The following is a 17898-nucleotide window of genomic DNA, read 5'->3' on the forward strand; positions in this document are numbered from 1 at the left end:
AAAAAAATAAAAATAATAATTTTTTATTATTTAAAAATAAGTTTGATAAGATATATTCAAAAACCAAAAATATAAAATTAGAGAATTGATAAATGAAAATATTAATAATAAAATAAATGTTTATCTATCTGAGATGTTTGATAAATCAATTTAATAGTTTGACTTAAAATTAAAAATAACTTTAAGTAATAAGTAAAAATAATTAACTTATTTTTAACTCCATATCTTTATTTGATTTTTTTTTGTTATAATTATAATTTATGATGATAAATATGTCAATTGATGATTTATAATAAGTTTTAAATTTATTTTATCAAATAATAAAAATTAAGTGATAAATTTTGAATTAATAATTTAAATATAATTTAACTTAAAGTCAATAAATAACTATTAAGTTTTATCAAACACTTCCTTAATTTTCAAATTTCCTTTTATGTTTTTATACAGTGAAAATTTTCCCAAGATAAATTTTGAAAATACAATGAATGCCATTTTTATTTTAATGTTTGTTTAAAGATGGAGAAATTTTTATTTAAATAATATTTATAAAAATTAGATTTAATCCTAAGTAAATAAAGAAATAGATTTTAATCGTCTAATTTTCTTTTATCTTTATTATCTAGAAATGAGAAAATAAAAAAAAAACACAAAAATTTATACATGTAAAAATAATAATCTAAATGACTATTATATTTCTTAAAAATATAAATTTAAAAATTAATTTTATTTTAAATTATTAGAATTTAATATGAGTGTTAGATATAAAAGGACTGATTATAAAAATATAGGTTAACAGAAATTGAAATTATTTATTTTAGTGGAAAATGTATAAGAACCGAATTAAAAAAAAAAGAAAATTTTATTTTTGTTATGAATTGAAAACCCTTAATTTGAATTTTTTTTTTCCTTTTAAATGTATGAGCAAGGATTTTTGTTATTTCTCTTGAAACGACGTCGTTTTTTATAATTCAAACGTTCGTTTTCCACGGTGAAGTGCTAGGGAGCTGAAGCTAAACCATTCCAAAACCCTAACCCTAATGGGTTCGGATGCGAGGGACTGGGACGAAGATGGGTATAGAAACAGCATATTGAAAGAAAGAGAGATCCAAACACGAACCGTTTTTAGAGCCATATTCGCACCCTCACAAAACCCTAACCCGGACGTCATCGTCGTGGCCTCCAGTGATGGAACGCTTGCCTCCTACTCCATCTCCTCCTGCATCTCTCAATTGGTAAATTCTATCCCTCCAATTCCCCATTTCCACAGCCGTTTGGTTGCCCAGAAAATTTTGTGATAAAAAACGTACAAAAAATGAAAATGGAGTTTTGACAATTTTGTTTTGTTGCAGCAGTCGGGTTTTGGCAATGCTAGGCCTCGGAAGTAAGTTTGGTTGGTAATGCGTAGGTTTCTCCTGACTCGGACGTAGCTGATTGTGATCTGTGATTTTCCATGTCCAGGTCTTTGCTCGGTCTGCCGGTGGCTGAACCCAATTGCTTCCTTCAAGGGCATGATGGGCCTGCATACGACGTCAAATTTTATGGGGACGGCGAGGAATCATTGTTATTGAGGTTTGTTTTTGTCATATTAATACTGTATGAATTTGAGTGGAGCTCATGCTCCATTCAAGTTCAGCTCGGTAAGCCAAACCCGGGCTTGTCAATGATCTTGATTCAGCTTGTTTACTATCCTAGTTGAACATGTTTGTCCGTGTTGACATTCGATTGCCAGTTCTCCATATAAATGTGGTTCAAATCTCCAAAACGAGTGATTACAGCACTCTAAAAGCTTGCCTGTTTCTCAACACCCCCATAGTAAGGACTGCTTTCGTATTGCTTTGCAACTTCTGAGGAGTGCATCCTCTGGTTGTTGTTGAAGGGGTTATATTACTGCAGAAGTTATGTTAGCTTTATAGCATGGCATGTTAAGAGATTGAGCTTGCAATTCCCTCCTTTTTTTGGCCTTGTATACATAGTGTATGCTCTAGGCGCTTTTTTTGGCACTTTTAATGCAATTAATTTACTTATAAAAAAAAAAGCTTGGAATTCAAGTCTGGTTTGAGCATTGTAGGCCGTTTGTTGGGTTTTCACCATGTTTAGCTCATTCTTCTTCTCCAATTATTAGTTGTGATGTATTTTTAAGATTTGACTGTTATTTCTCAATTGTTCCAAATGAGTTTTAGTCATTGTGTTGTCATTGAAATATTTGATAACTTGGTTAAATCATGTAGTTGTGGTGATGATGGTCGGATTCGTGGATGGAGGTGGAAGGAAATTACCCAATCAGAGGTGCATATTCCTTTGCAAGGTAATTGTCTTGTGAAGTTGGGTCATCCTGATGCATTTGCACATCACTTTGTGCTGTAATATTTGGCTTAGTTTCCATGGAAAATAAATTCTAGAAGTAGAGGTAAACATGCATTGTTTACTGCTCCCAGCTTCTTGCTTGTCTGAGTGTTCATGTCATGGATTTTCATGATATTTACTCAGCTTTTGTTTTTGAAACATTTTGTTGCTATTCATGTTGGTTGTATATGGCATGATTATATGGCCCATATACTTTTCCTTAAGTTGTTGAATCAATTTCCTCTGCATCTTTGCAAAACTTATGCACTAGCAGCATGCCTCGTGCTTCAACTTTTAGTATTTCACTTTATTATATTTCCTTTATCTATAAACAATGGAACATGGTTTTCTATATATATATAATATTTCATTTGTTGCCATCTTGTTTATTTTTGCAGGAAACCATGTGGAGCCGGTACTGGACTTGGTCAATCCTCAACATAAGTGAGTAATCTGAGAACTAAACTTGAAAGATACCATCTTGCATGTCTGTAATATCAACCTTTTTCTCGTATTGTGTTGTTCAATTTCATTTGACATTTTATCATTGTCTCATAGAGGTCCTTGGGGTGCTCTTTCTCCTGTTCCTGAAAACAATGCAATTGCTGTTAATGCTCAGGTTTGTATTCTTTTGTTTATGTGCTGCCTTTATTTTTCTTATATGTCCTAGGCATGGCATAGACGGTTTTTTATTTTCATGCAACCTTGTGACAATTTAATCTGCTTCCCTGATTTTTCTTTGTGGGATAATGGTTTTTAGATGTGGTTGTGAATTTTACCTGGATTATTGTGTATGTTCAAGTATTAACCAAAACCTTTATCTGGTTCTCCTCTATGTACTAAGACACTTTACTATGTGCCTGATATGACATTTTGCAGACTTTATTGCCTTTGCATGTAATTATATGAAATTGAAAATTCTTTCATATGCTGATTTCTCAAAACTTCCTACTTCAATTGTTGCATTCTTTGGTACAATTGATGAGATTTTTGATAAAAGGAAATAAAGGGGGTTGATCAGTTATAAATTATAAAAATGGCAAAGATGCAATACAGTGGCAATACACATTTATTTTCTGGAAAGATGTGATATGTGATCTGTCTATAGATTTTGTCTTTAATTGCATAGGTTATATTTTACATCTTTCCCTGCTATGAGAATTATGATACCGTAGCTGGTATTTCAGATGTTTTTATCATATGGAGAAATCATATTGCATATGTAATTTATGGCCTTTTTGAGGTTTCCTTGTATTATTCTTGCATGATTCAATTTTATTTCATGGAATCAGCTGTAAATGGTTAACCCTTTCTTCTGTAATAGTGGGGATCTGTTTTTGCGGCTGCTGGTGATTCTTGTGCATATTGCTGGGATGTGGTATGTATTTGTTCAAGGTGAATATATTACTCTTGTTAATGTCTGACTGAAAAGGATTTGCAAAGTTTTCCCAGTTTAGATGACCTTGTACAATCTTGTTTTCCCCTTGGAAGCATTGGTGCCAACTTCATTTGTATTGAAACTTTTCAGGAGAAGAGTAAGATAAAAATGGTCTTTAAGGGGCATTCAGACTATTTGCACTGTATCATTGCTCGTAACTCCAGCAATCAGGTAAAGCCTTTTCCATAATTATCTAGAATATTAAGAAGTTATATTATTAGTTAATTTAGTTTCTAATCCACTTTACCATGAAGGGCTTAGCAAATAGCAGGAGCAAGATCAATTTAAAATGTTGATGGATGATTGATTTATAATGATTTAGGGTATTTTGACACTCATCTTTGTCTCTCTTTGCAAAGATAATCTAGTCGACCATTTTCTTCTCATTTGTCTGGCCCGCCATAGTTGCTGATCTTTTTTCAAATTGAGATTTACTTCTAATTTCTTATATAGGGACGAAGTGTCTTTCCACTGACCCCAGCAACCTTGGGCAGGGCAGGGAATGAGTCCTATCATTCACATGCAAAATATCTCTCTCCGCCTTAGCATGCTCCTTAATGAGATCAAAATTTTTGAAATTAAAACCATGGAGATGGATTGGGTCAAATTAAACATGGTAGTAGGATTAGAGTTTGGGAAGAGAGAAAGAAAGTGATGAGAGTGCCTTGTTTAGTTATAACCTGTAGAGAGAAGATAGGTGGAGAGGAAGAAGTTAGCAACACTTCGAGTCCTGGTTGCTGTCTCCACCAATTGCATATGTCAACCAACAAAAGCCCTTTGTCCTCCTCAAAGATAGGACTAAACAATGTTACTCCTTTTCTTTGCCAGTTTGGTGCCCTTGTGTATACTCTCTGTGTACTGTAGTGTGTCCTTTTCTGTTTAGGTACTGTTTACAATATTCTTATTTGCCTATTAAAAAAAAGAAGAAATAACTAAACAATACAGCCCTCGACTAACCTCAGACAGAACCATACAAAATTCTGTAACTTACCACCTGAATCATTTTCAAGGTCTTCTTAATGGAGGGCTTAAATTCTGAATTGCTTTCCTTCCATCATGAAGGATTCTTTCTTCAGTATCAATGACTGTAAATAGAGATCAGAGAGGAAAGGAAAGACAAAATGAGGATTAGGCCTACTGCTTAGAGAATAAGTCTACGTGTTTCACTTTTTTATTTACTAACTAAAAAGGGAAATGTAAAAATATTCTTATCCAAGCTGGGGCATGGCCAATGTCTTAAAAGCCTAAAGGTGGTCTTGAGGGTGTTTTGTCCAAATGAGGCAAAGCATAAGCCTCAACTTAAAAATAATAATCACGATAATAAATAATAATAATAAAAAGAAAAGATAAAAATCTCAAAAACTAGAAAAAAGACTAATAAAATCACGTGAAAATTTAAATAATTAGAAAACCATAGAATTTATAATAATCAAATTACTTGTATATCACTTTTAATAGTTTCTAATTTAGTTCCTCTTCGTCTCCAAAATCTAGACCTCTCTTATGCCCTAATCAAGTAATCTTCAAAGCTACCATCACTATCACTAGTAGAATCCCAATGAATCAATATATATCAAATTGCTCAATTATCCTCTCTATTGGTGTTAATGTCAATCCGTTTTTCTCCTTCATCCATTAATTACAATATTTTTTTTTTCTTTATCTATAAATAATAAGACAATGATTATATATAAACTAGGTTACCTCAATGATCAATAATTCCCTTATTTCTTCTTTTCATTCTTTTCTTTTCCTTTCCATTGAAAGGGTTAATTTGCAGCCAACTAAGTCATTTTTTAAAAGGTTTAACCTTAGTTTCAGATGCAGGACAAAACTTATATATATATGCCAAAACCTTGTAATAGCGCAAGTCATTAAAGCCAATGAATATTGAATCTTAAAACTCTTATAAAATGTATAAAAAAAAACTCATAAAGGCCCTAAATTCAGTAAAACCTTTTGAATATTTGAGGCTTAAGCCTTAGCCCCAAGGCTATAACCTTAAGACTATAAGCCTCAGTTACCCTATACTGAGGCTATAGCCTCAAGGCATGAACCTCATTAGTCTTTTAAAAGATAGGCAAAAACACAAAGATATATTAGAAAAAGGGTGGTTGAATGGCGACCCGGAGCATACAGGGAGTATACAAGTGTCACCTAAAAAAACAACAAAAACACAAGCACTCACCGGCCCTCAACAAGAGCCCAACCATTCCACAAAGTTAAACAAAGTTAAGGGGCCAACAGCTATAGAAGATTTAACCCAAAATAAGAGATTACAAACAAATGAAATTTTCAATCTTTGAGTCGACAAAGCCTCATTATCAAAGACTATCCTATTTCTTTCCTTCCAAACCGTCCAAAATAAACAAAGAGGAACTACCCGCCAAACCTTTCTATGTTTCTTGTCCTTAAAAGAAACATACCAACTTAATAGAGTGTCTCTCACCGTAAACGACAGAACCCAATTAATCCCAAAAAGAGAAAACACAAGATCCCACAAAATCTTCGCCTTAGAACAATGAACGAGGATATGATTTATCGTTTCCTCTTCAACACAACACAAGCAACATCTGTTGGCTAAAATCCAGCCCCTCCTCTTGAGCTGATCTTGAGTAAGGACCTTCTCCCAAGAAGCTTCCCAAGCAAAAAAACTTACCTTTGTAGGAACATACGGACTCCAAAGAATATTGCACGGAAACGAGACTGCACAGCTATGAACAAGAGAATTATAGAGAGATTTTACAGTGAAAATCTCATTTTTCGTCTCTTTCCACAGCATCCTATCCTCCCCATCAGCATCCAACCTCTTTCCTTGAATGGACGAAAGGAGTCTCTCCACCTCCTCCACCCCCCAATCATTGAAAGGTCTAAGGAAATGGGGAATACACCCTCCCTCTTCCCCCATTGGGTCCCAATAGTCCACTACCCACGCATCTTTAGAACCTGCTAAATCAAACAAGGAGGGAAAGGCCTCACAGAGGGGGGTGTTCCCGCACCAAATGTCTTTCCAAAACCTCACCCTTTTACCATCCCCCACCAAGAATGATACATTATTGAGCAGTAACAAACCTTCCTTGTTGGTTTCCTTCCAAAGCCTTACCCCATGGCCCTCCCTAGCCCCGCGAGTGCTCCACCCTCCTCTTTCAATCCCATACTTCGTACTAATAATAAGCTTCCAATATGAGTCTTTCAACCGCAAAACGCCAACTCCATTTGCACAAGAGAGCTCTATTAAGAATGGAAAGATTTCTAATCCCCAATCCACCCATCTTTTTGTGAGTACAGACAACAACCCACTTAACAAGATGGGGCCTCTTCTCCAACACTCCCCCTCCCCAAAGAAAATCCCTTTGGATTTTCTCAAGTCTTAATTTAACCACTCTTGGCATGCACAATAATGACATAAGATAGGTTGGCATGCTCGCCAAAGTGCTCCGGATGAAAGTGATTCTTCCTCCCTTAGAAATGAACTGTCTCTTCCATAAGGCAAGTTTCTTCCTCATCCGCTCTTCCACTCCGTCCCAAACCTTCACCGACTTATGCGAAGCACCCAAAGGGAGCCCCAAATAAGTGGAAGGGAGAGATCCCACTTTGCAGCCAAGCTCAGCAGCCAGTAACTCAGCATTCTCCACTCTACCCACCGGAAAAATCTCACTTTTGTTCAAATTAATGCGCAGTCCGGAAATGGCTTCAAACCACATTAATAACCAACTTAGAAAAACCAATTGCTCTTGAGAGTCATCACAGAAGACCAAAGTATCATCGGCGAACAACAGGTGTGTAACTTGGGTCCCGACACCTTCCCTTCCCCCTATCCTGCAGTCTGATAGAAAACCCCCTCTCACTGCTCTGTTAATGAGACTACTTAAGGCCTCCATTCCTAAGACAAAAAGGTAAGGAGAGAGAGGGTCTCCTTGCCTTAACCCCCTGGAGCTCCGGAAAAAACCGGTTGGAGAACCATTGACCAGAACTGAAAACGAAGTGGTGGATATGCACCATTTAATCGACCCAACCCATTTCTCCCTAAAACCCATTTTTTGCATCACTGATAGCAGAAAATCCCAATTAATGCGATCATAGGCCTTTTCTAAATCCAATTTACACAAAACCCCACTTTCCTTTCTTTTCAACAAGGAGTCTATGACCTCATTAGCTATTAACGTAGCATCAAGAATTTGCCTACCTTCAACAAAGGCATTTTGGGTTGAAGACACCACTTTCCCCACTACCTTTTTCAATCTATTGGCTAAGACCTTTGCAAGCAGCTTGTAAAGACCCCCCACCAAACTGATGGGTTTGAAATCGCTCAAGTCTTCAGCCCCACACTTCTTTGGGATTAAAACTAAGAAGGTGGTGTTCAGGCTTCTGACGAATTTTCCCCTCTCAAAAAAATCTTTGAAGAAACCCAAGACCTCATTAGTCTTTTAAAACACTGGGCATGGCAGGGTGGGGTAAATTCTTACTTGTGTTCAACCTATCTGGACTCCGGGGTTTTGGAAACTTTCCCCTAGTGCTTCCTACCCATACATATCAGACCCGCCCTACTAGGGTTGGGGCAAGTTGGATTACCCAAAAGCCCTCCTCATTGCTATCCCTATTCTTTTATGGGATTATCCTTTGTTTCCCTTTTTCTTTTTGGATGCTTGAGATGTACTGTGAATTGTGACAGTTGGTTACATGGTTTTGATTGGGACTTTTGAGTCTTTGACATTTTCAATTTTTTTTATAAGCAGAGATGACACTATTGTTAAAGTTGTAAGTCAATTTGTAAAATTCTAGACCTCTTGATAGAATGCCATATATTTCAATTCAACTTTCACTAAATTATTGGTCAATGGGTATATTGGATTTGGATAGAATTCTGTAGGATCAGTGTTACTTTAGGAGCTGGATTTGCAGTTCTAGCAATGCGGTTTTAATACTCTCTCTCTCTCACACACACATGAACCTAACTCCTAGTTTTTCTGCTTTATCTTTATTTATTTATTTATTATTATTATTTTTTAATTTTCAGATCATAACTGGTTCAGAGGATGGGACTGCACGAATATGGGGTAAAACTTAGTCCATCACTCTTAAAGGATACAAGAAGATAGTTAACTAAAGTGGATAATTGTTTTGTTTATTTCTTGTTAGTTTTGTCTTTATTGATGTTATTATTTAATATATAGTTATAATTAATTTTGCCGATTGGAATGTATTATATGGGTTTACCTAGATTGCCAGAGTGGAAAGTGCATTCAAGTAATTGATGCAAAGAAGGATAAGAAGCCTAAAGAAATTTTCTCTTGTGTTAGTTGCATTGCTCTTGATGCAAGTGAGAGCTGGTTGGTAAGTTCTTACACACAAGTGTTGTTATTTTTCATTTTTCATTTTTTTCTTTTTTTTTGTTGATATGTTTTGAAAGACTTCCCTTGATAAAAGAGTTCATTATCGATCCTCATCTCTACCATGTTTAGGAAGTATCAAAATACAATATCTTATTTGGTTATGTGTTGATAACCAGTGTTAAATATTTAAAGGTTGTATACTTTTGCACTTTGATAGGAATATTTTAAGGTTCCATAATCATTGGCACAACTGTGAAACAAGGATTTATGATATAGAAAGTTGGCTTCTCTAGATATCTTGTAATTCTTCTCTATAGCTGTCCAGTGTAGAGTACTGCTTATTTAGTTTATTTATTTCATAGGCTTATGGTAGGGGTCGGAGTTTATCTGTCTGGAATCTTCCTGCTTGTGAACGTGTTACAAGGGTCTCAACTCACGCTTCTTTCCAAGATATAGTGTTTGATGACAATCAAGTAAGTTCAATTACTTTGTTAGCATTAGTACAAGTTCTTCATTTTTTAGTTTGATCAAGATGTGACCTCAAATATTCCATTATTCTTATATCGATTTGCAGAAGGCATATATTAGAACTTCTTTACCTCATTTAAGAAGCTTCTGTTGCAAAGGTTTCAACTTTTTACGGCTGCACTAGTAAATCCCTCCCTGTGGGTTACTTTTCTAAAAATAAAATGGTCATTAGAGCATCTATGGCTGGCAGTTCCATGAGTTGTTGGGCTAACTTGTCCTGATTCATGTGAAACACTTCTATTATAAATAGTTGTGTTGTGTTTTGATAAAGTGGCTCTCAGTGGTATGCTTTAATTTGACTTTTGTTTTCCAATTTTTGACCATTTTTATCCCATTTGTCATTTTAAAACTATCTCTTTACTGTTAGTCTGTTATGATGATTTAGATTCTGGTTGCTGTCACTGCTTTGACAGTAAAAGTTGAACTTGCACTTTAGGCAATGTGATTTCATTATCTACTGTTCAAATCCTAGATTTATCTGACTTATGCAGTTATTTTGGACTGTATTGTATGTTTCTTTTGCCCTAATGATTGTTATATCCTTGTTTCAGATTTTAGCGGTGGGAGCGGAACCTCTACTTAGTCGTTTTGACATAAATGGCGTGATTCTTTCACAGATACAATGTGCTCCTCAGTCAGCCTTTTCAGTGTCCCTACATCCATCGGGTGTATGTTCTGATTTAATCCTCCTATTCTATTAATGTTTGGTTTCTAAATTTTCTTTGCACTTTTCACTTCTAAAACCCTAAGCATCATTGTTCAAGTGCCACACCTGGAGATATGCTTCATTTGTGATGGTATAGGACTCAACTTCATATGGACCCACTTTGGAGATATCAACCCTCAAAACCATGTTGACTGGATTATTTTTGGCCTTTTAATTTTAAGAGTATTTATATCGAGATATTTCCTTTTTGGCTTGAATATAAAAAAATTACAAACAGTGAAATCATTTAGTCATCCCACATGTTACCATGGTCGCTTAAGTGAGATGCATTAAAATTGGGTTCCCATCTTCTACTTGTAGCCTGCATGTGTGAGAAATGAGTGCTTACAGAGACTTGAAAGCAATCTGGATTCATTATTTTCATTTGCCACTTAACTTATCAGAAAAAAAAAAAAATCTTTTCGTATGCCACAGAGGGATAATACTTCTTTCTATGAAAAGAATGAAACGCCAATTGTTTTTGATAAATTTTCCCACACTGCTGAATGATGATTGACCCCCATGGCAGAAACTAGCAAAGAACTACCTCTAACATTGATTTTTAAACCTTGAAGTTATCTCCATTCCAGGATTTAGCTTGTTCCTGTTCTGTTCAAGTTATGGTCTATTCAAGAACTCAGAATAGCTACACTTAGGATATCAATTCATCAACTCATACTCCTCAGCTGTGCTTCTCACATGATTGAACCCTGTCATTTTGTTTAGGTTACTGCTGTTGCTGGTTATGGAGGTGTGGTAGATGTTATCTCCCAGTTTGGAAGCCACTTGTGCACGTTCCGCGGCAGATGAGTTAATTGATTAATGTTGTTGTGCAAGCTTGACGAAACAGGTGAGAAGACAATCCCGTTACAAGTTCAGCTGCTGGATTTGAAAGGTTGCTTCTAAACCCTGGTGATCTTTTGCTTTTTCATCTGCAACATTAATGAGAACTAAGAACAACAGTCTGTTATTTAATACTCCAATTTTATCATTTCTCAGAAGAGTTGTGTGTTTTTTTAAGTTTTGTATCTTGTGAGCCTGTGATGCATGTTTTGCCAAAAGCCGAATGAATGGAAGATTTCACCTTTTAGTTTTTCACACTTCTAGGCAGGGATTCAGGAATCTATGCTTTACCCATGTTTCCAAGAATAGAGGGATTCAACTTATAGACATGCTTCCCATTGTAGAACATGAGAGCCATATTGAAAAGTAAGAGGCAAAATCTCTGTTCTGTTTTGGTATGTTTGGTTTGGTTTGTTCTTTTCCCCCTTTTCCAATAATTAATAAGTTTAGAAGTTTCAAATCCTTCTTCCTGAAAAAGTGAATACTTACGAAAATGGTTTTCCATTGTTTTCAGGAATTAAATTTGCTAGGAAACTCAAAGGTGGAAAGCGGGTTTCTTTATATATGATATAAAAGTTTTCAAAGTATTTTTTATATTTTTAATTATTTATCATAACATCATTTAAAAAAAAAAAAAAAAGGTGTTTTTAAAGCAAATTTTCAAGTAAAACCGGGTTGAGTAAAAAATCAAAATTGTTGATGTAACATAAGTTAGAAAACACTTTTCTATTTTAAAAAGGGCTTTCCATGGTTAACATTTTCTTTTAGTCTTGGATTGCATTTTTGTTTTCACTTTGATCGGGTAATAGCTTGTTTGATGGTGATTTTATAAAGCATTGATAGCCTTTGTAATGATTGAAATTAGCTGTTTTGATTTAAAAAAAAATTGAATATTAAAAAAGTGTTTATTAAATCACATATTCTAAAAACTTGTTTGATAGTGATTTTAAAATGTACTTTTAACTTTAAAAAAAAACAAATAGATGTTTGCTAAATTTTAGAAAATATATTTTAAATTGTGTAAAATCACTTATAGTATTTTCAATAAAAACAATGAAAGGTGATTTTAAAAAAAATATTTTTAGACAAAATATTTTAATAGAAAACATTTTAGAGTAAAAACATGATTTAAAAAAGAGCTTAATATAAAAGGTAGAGGATGGGCTATGGCCTGAAGCCATATACCAAGTCTTTTGGATGTAAATCTTCTTAGCTTTCTACCCATGTCCTAAAAAATACTCATAATCCTCCTAATATACAAACAAATAACATAAACTCCCAATATCTTTCTCTCCTTTTCTTGATTTTCACACTTGGTGAAGTACACTTCACTCATTATTTCAAAAAAGAAAAAGGGTATAAACCCTCATGCCCCACTTGGAATATTCTTTGAGTAAAAAAATAAAAAATTCGTTTGATAAATTTTATTCTTAAAATCAATTAAAAATTATTTATTGAAAATCATTTTTTAAAAACCTTTTTTCCAAAGCTTTACCAGACATGTCCTAAAATTATCTCTCATCAAAACATTTATTATACCATGAAATTAATCTACTTTATACTATTAAATTATTTATTTAGCTTTATTCTTTTTAAATCGTTCATTAAATGAGAAAAATAAATAGTAATTTTCCCTGTGAGCCAAAGCCCACAAAATCATCCAGGTCGGCCCACACAGGCGAACCCAATCCCAAAACCAGGGGCAAATCGGGAAACTAAAAAAGAAACCACACGCAAGGGCACACACTCCTTTGATACATCAAACCTCTTCTACATTCCTCTTACTCTCTCTCTCTCCCTCGCACGCACACTCAACTCCTCTAGGCGTAGATCCGAGGAGTTTGGGAAACCCTAAACCGCTTCAAAATCAAAGCTCAAGTCTCTCTTGTTCTCTCTCATCTCTCTCTTCCAATCAGCTCTCTCGCTCTTAGTCGATCGTCACATCTTTCAGGTCTTGGTTTCGACCCTCACTTTTGATCTCAATCAATTTTACTCGCGGTAACGCCTGCTCTGTCTGCTCATCGGACGGTGTTCGTTTCTCGATTTCTGAGGAATGGATCCGTTTTCTGGTGTATGCGTGGTGTGGTGTGTGAAGTGTTGTGATCTGTTGGTTGAGGCTTGAATTGGTGTCATGAGTTTATGGTTTTTTGGTTTTTTTGATTGTCAGGCGTTGTTTTGGAATGATTATAGTTGGTTTTGATTGCTGAGGAAATAGAAGCGATGTTTGGAATTTTATGCTTTGAGTTTGTGTTAGTTCTATTAGGCTGAGTCGAGAGGGGTTTTTGTTTTTGTATTATATGGTTTTAGTGAACATGGAGAGTTATGAATTTTTTGGATAGGTTGATGCAAATTCGTATCCAATGAGATTGGAAGTTGTTGGTTGATTGCGTATGGATGTCTGATGGAACATGTTCTTGCTGATAATCTTTTAGGGACGGTATTCTGTTTCGGGATATGTTTTTGTTTTTGTGGTTTATTTTAGGTTGTGAATGACATGTATGGTATATTTGTGTATCTGGATGGAGTTCTGCTTTTTTTTATTCTTGAATGAGGAACTAGGTATAAATCTGAGTAGTTAATACTTGTGAGATGTGGCTTCCTGCTATGGGTTTCATTGCGAGTTTGAAATCCAAACGAAGTGATTGTTGGTTTTGATTTTTCTAACCAATGATAGGAAAAGCAATAGTTGATATAGTTCCCGTTTCTCTACAAAATCCTTTAAGCTCAACTCAATTAATAAGGCGTGTGTTTTGCTAAATCTTAAAATTGGTTTTTAAAGTACAAAGAAAAATGCAGAAAGATAAAGATTGGAGAAGATGACAAAATTGAATAGTAAACAAATCTCTCTCTCATGCACACACGCACAAACTAACACACACTCATGGGCACGCATTGACCCAGCTTTGTATTTTCTAGTTTCATAGGTTGCTTTTAATTGACATTTTATAGTTTATGAACAATTGTTGTACTCCTTTCAGTCATGGCAGGCGTAGCACCAGAAGGATCGCAGTTCGATACCCGTAATTATGATGCCAAAATGACTGAGCTGTAAGGAATACACTCCTCTTTTTTCTTTCCCTCCCTTTTTTTTTATAATACTCTGTTTTGAAAATTTCAAATTTAAAAGTCTACCTATGTGTAATAGGATGCTAATTTTCTTTTCTTGGTTTTATGAATCGATGCATACAGGCTTTCAACTGATGGACAGGATTTCTTCACATCTTATGATGAGGTTTATGATAGTTTTGATTCTATGGGTTTGCAAGAGAATCTTCTCAGAGGCATTTATGCATATGGTAGACCAATCATGTTTCAATATTATTTTCTTTCTAGGTTTTTTTATTATGATGTATGATTGCTTGAAATCTCTTGCTTCCATGATCAATCAATGGTTTATGCATGGAATTCTTTTCCCTCTGGCTTTCTGCTTTCATAAACTTGAGATGCAGTTTGCCTCTCAAGGTGATCGTTACTTGCATATGTCTAATAAGTGGGAGCTTGAAATTTTGTATATTGATATGTTTTCGTGAAAATTTCTTTTCCTCCGTTTGTTTTGCATTGCTCATGTCAGTACCATCAATTGAAAGATGGATAATTCTTCGTGTAGGTTTTGAAAAACCTTCTGCAATTCAGCAAAGAGGAATTGTTCCCTTTTGCAAGGGACTTGATGTAATTCAGCAAGCTCAGTCAGGAACAGGAAAGACTGCAACTTTCTGCTCTGGTATCCTGCAGCAGCTTGATTATGGGTTGGTGGAATGTCAGGCCTTGGTTCTGGCACCCACTCGTGAGCTTGCACAACAGATTGAGAAGGTTATGCGAGCACTTGGTGACTACCTTGGAGTGAAGGTACATGCGTGTGTTGGTGGGACCAGCGTCCGTGAGGACCAGCGCATTCTTTCAAGCGGTGTTCATGTTGTCGTTGGCACACCTGGTCGTGTATTTGACATGCTGCGAAGACAGTCCCTTCGTCCTGATTACATTAAAATGTTTGTGTTGGATGAAGCAGATGAAATGCTCTCTCGAGGTTTCAAGGATCAGGTCATTCTTAAACCCTAAATCCATTCTTATTGTTTTCACTTTTGTGGCAAAATTTCCATCAACTGCAATATTCTTTTGACAGTATGAGTATATGATGCATAGGTAAATTGTGTTTGGGAACAGAGTCACAAGCATGGAAGATGTAAACATGGATTAAACATTTTGATGCATTGTTTTAATTGAAGAAATCATGCTTGGTAGATCCTCAAAGAAGCTCTTCATTGTTGACTGCATTATCCTGATTTGCTTAGTGGATTATTTATAGCTTTGGTTATATTGGTTCGAATTCAACTGCCTTGATGCTTCTGGATTTTTTTTCTTTATTTTTTTAACTCTGTGTTGTATTCCAAGAACCTCAACAACCTTTCAACTTTAATGCGTTTATATCACTGTTCTAATAAATTAGTTTCTTCCTTGCAGATCTATGATATTTTCCAACTCCTGCCATCAAAAGTTCAAGTTGGAGTGTTCTCTGCCACAATGCCACCCGAGGCCCTTGAGATTACAAGGAAGTTTATGAACAAACCCGTAAGGATTCTTGTGAAGCGTGACGAGCTCACCCTTGAAGGTATAAAGCAGTTCTATGTCAATGTTGATAAGGAGGAGTGGAAACTTGAGACACTCTGTGACCTTTATGAAACCTTAGCCATTACCCAGAGTGTCATCTTCGTGAACACCCGACGCAAAGTTGACTGGCTGACTGACAAGATGAGGAGCCGAGACCACACAGTCTCAGCCACCCATGGAGACATGGACCAAAATACTAGAGACATTATCATGCGGGAATTCCGTTCTGGGTCTTCTCGTGTTCTTATCACCACTGATCTTCTGGCTCGTGGTATTGATGTCCAGCAAGTCTCCCTTGTCATAAACTTTGATCTCCCTACCCAGCCCGAGAACTATCTCCATCGTATTGGGCGTAGTGGACGGTTTGGGAGAAAAGGTGTTGCCATTAACTTTGTGACCAGGGATGATGAGAGAATGCTGTTTGACATCCAAAGGTTTTACAATGTGGTAATCGAGGAGCTGCCATCAAATGTTGCTGATCTCCTCTAATGAGATTTTGTCCCTTGGGTCATTAGTAGAGAAAGGTAAGTGTCGGATTCTATTTGGCAAAGACTATTTAATATGCTTTTTTTTTTTTTATAATCATGTTTAATAGGTCTAGTGTCTAAATTTAAGATGTTTGAATTACTGTCGAGTGATATGGCTACTGCATATGTTTGCAATGTGGAGTCCATCATTACATGCTTGTGTGTGATGGGCATCTGTTGCCAAATTTCTTGCAGCTAAGGTTTGTATTGTATGTGTCTTTATATATTGCTCGGACTATAGTTTTCTCTTTATCAGTTTGCTTTTCTTCAATGCTTCCATTTTCAAGGCTATATCATAAGTTGGGAGATGCTACAAGGGATGGCAATCAGCTGATAGCCAAGTACTTCATGCATAGCAGTTTCAGCTTTTTTTTTTTCTTTTTTTACCTGCTTGATCAAACTATTGAATAAGATCCCCCACGCTTAGGTTACAAGCTTTTGGTCCTCCTAGCTTGCTCCACGTCTTGACGGATAATGGTTATAACTCATAAGAACTTGATCCAAGAAAATTGTTCATGCTTTGTTCAGGATATGTCACCTTTCCTTGGAAAAAAACTATATGTATGGTTCTCTGTAAAGTTCAGGGAAAATGGGAAAAGAAAGAAAACAGCTAAGAAAAATAGAATTTAGAAGTTAAATTGTGTCCGTAAGTTTTTTTAAAATCATTTTGTTTATTTTTCTATGAAGTTTTAATTAATTTTAATCATGATTTAGTTTTTTTGTAATTTTTATGATAAACTAAATATAAATTAATTTATCATTTCTGTTCAACTATTCACCTTATTTTTACTTAATGTTTGGTAAAACTTCATTACTTTAAGTTAATTATTTTAATAAATAGATGGAATTAAGTCACTAAGTCATATTAATTCGACTTATCAAACAACCACTAATTCTGGAATTCTGGATCAAAAGAAAAAAAAAATGGAAATTTTAAGGTGCAGATGACAATAGCCCATAATATGCCAGTCTTTGATACGGTCAGTCATAGCATGATGATGAGGTCTCCGTTCGGATATGTTTCAGATGCGTCTTTGTCCCAAATCTTTACAGATTGCTCTTGACTCTTCGCAAGCTGCTGCACCAAGGCTGATGATGAGTTCAGTGGGGTCATAAAGAGATAAGGTCAAATATGGCTTGCGCAAATGGCATATTTGCTTTCAGAATAACACGGTATTACTTACGAGGAAAGCAGCGTGTTCCGTTATCTTAGCAGTTAAGCTTTCCTCGATTTATATAATTTAGGTTGTACTATGTAAAGTTACGCTCACAGGAAAAAACAAGCACTTCAATAGGGAACGTGCACAAAATTCCAACATTACCCTTCAACTTTTTCCTTTCCATGACCTGTTCGAATTACCATACTTTTCTCTTTTTCTGAAAAAAAAGTATCATAATGCAAATTTTTTTATCAATACTTATCAACTTATCAATGTTTTCAAGCTTGACAGTGTTTTTTTTTTCCCTTTTTTTCTTCATTTTAGCTTTTGATTTTTGATTTCATTTTTTTCACTCTTTCATCTTTTGATTTTAATTATTTATGAATATTTTAAATATATAATAATAATAATAATA

At 35.2% G+C, this 17898-nt stretch overlaps 1 protein-coding gene across 1 annotated transcript; it reads left to right on the forward strand.

Annotated features, from left to right (window-relative positions):
* Positions 1–970: 970 nt before the first annotated feature.
* LOC100244028 (uncharacterized) lies at positions 971–16575 on the forward strand. The gene is made up of 18 exons (XM_010658189.3): positions 971–1232; positions 1350–1381; positions 1459–1569; positions 2229–2305; positions 2742–2787; positions 2902–2962; positions 3668–3721; positions 3872–3952; positions 8799–8838; positions 9003–9115; positions 9477–9587; positions 10194–10310; positions 11075–11155; positions 13022–13142; positions 14170–14239; positions 14381–14487; positions 14799–15229; positions 15650–16575. The coding sequence occupies exons 1-18, from the start codon at positions 1038–1040 to the stop codon at positions 16283–16285; spliced, it is 2484 nt and encodes an 827-aa protein (XP_010656491.1). The 5' UTR covers positions 971–1037; the 3' UTR covers positions 16286–16575.
* Positions 16576–17898: the final 1323 nt, after the last annotated feature.

Source organism: Vitis vinifera, chromosome 11 (genome assembly GCF_030704535.1).
Source record: "Vitis vinifera cultivar Pinot Noir 40024 chromosome 11, ASM3070453v1".
NCBI classification, from domain to species: domain Eukaryota; kingdom Viridiplantae; phylum Streptophyta; class Magnoliopsida; order Vitales; family Vitaceae; genus Vitis; species Vitis vinifera.

Bases quoted from the DNA above. Each gene is read 5' to 3' on its own strand.
- LOC100244028 (XM_010658189.3), top strand. From the start codon at position 1,038: ATGGGTTCGGATGCGAGGGACTGGGACGAAGATGGGTATAGAAACAGC. The intron at 10,311-11,074 runs GTATGTTCTGAT...CATTTTGTTTAG, and splicing joins TGTCCCTACATCCATCGGGT to GTTACTGCTGTTGCTGGTTA. The intron at 14,488-14,798 runs GTAGACCAATCA...TTCTTCGTGTAG, and splicing joins CAGAGGCATTTATGCATATG to GTTTTGAAAAACCTTCTGCA.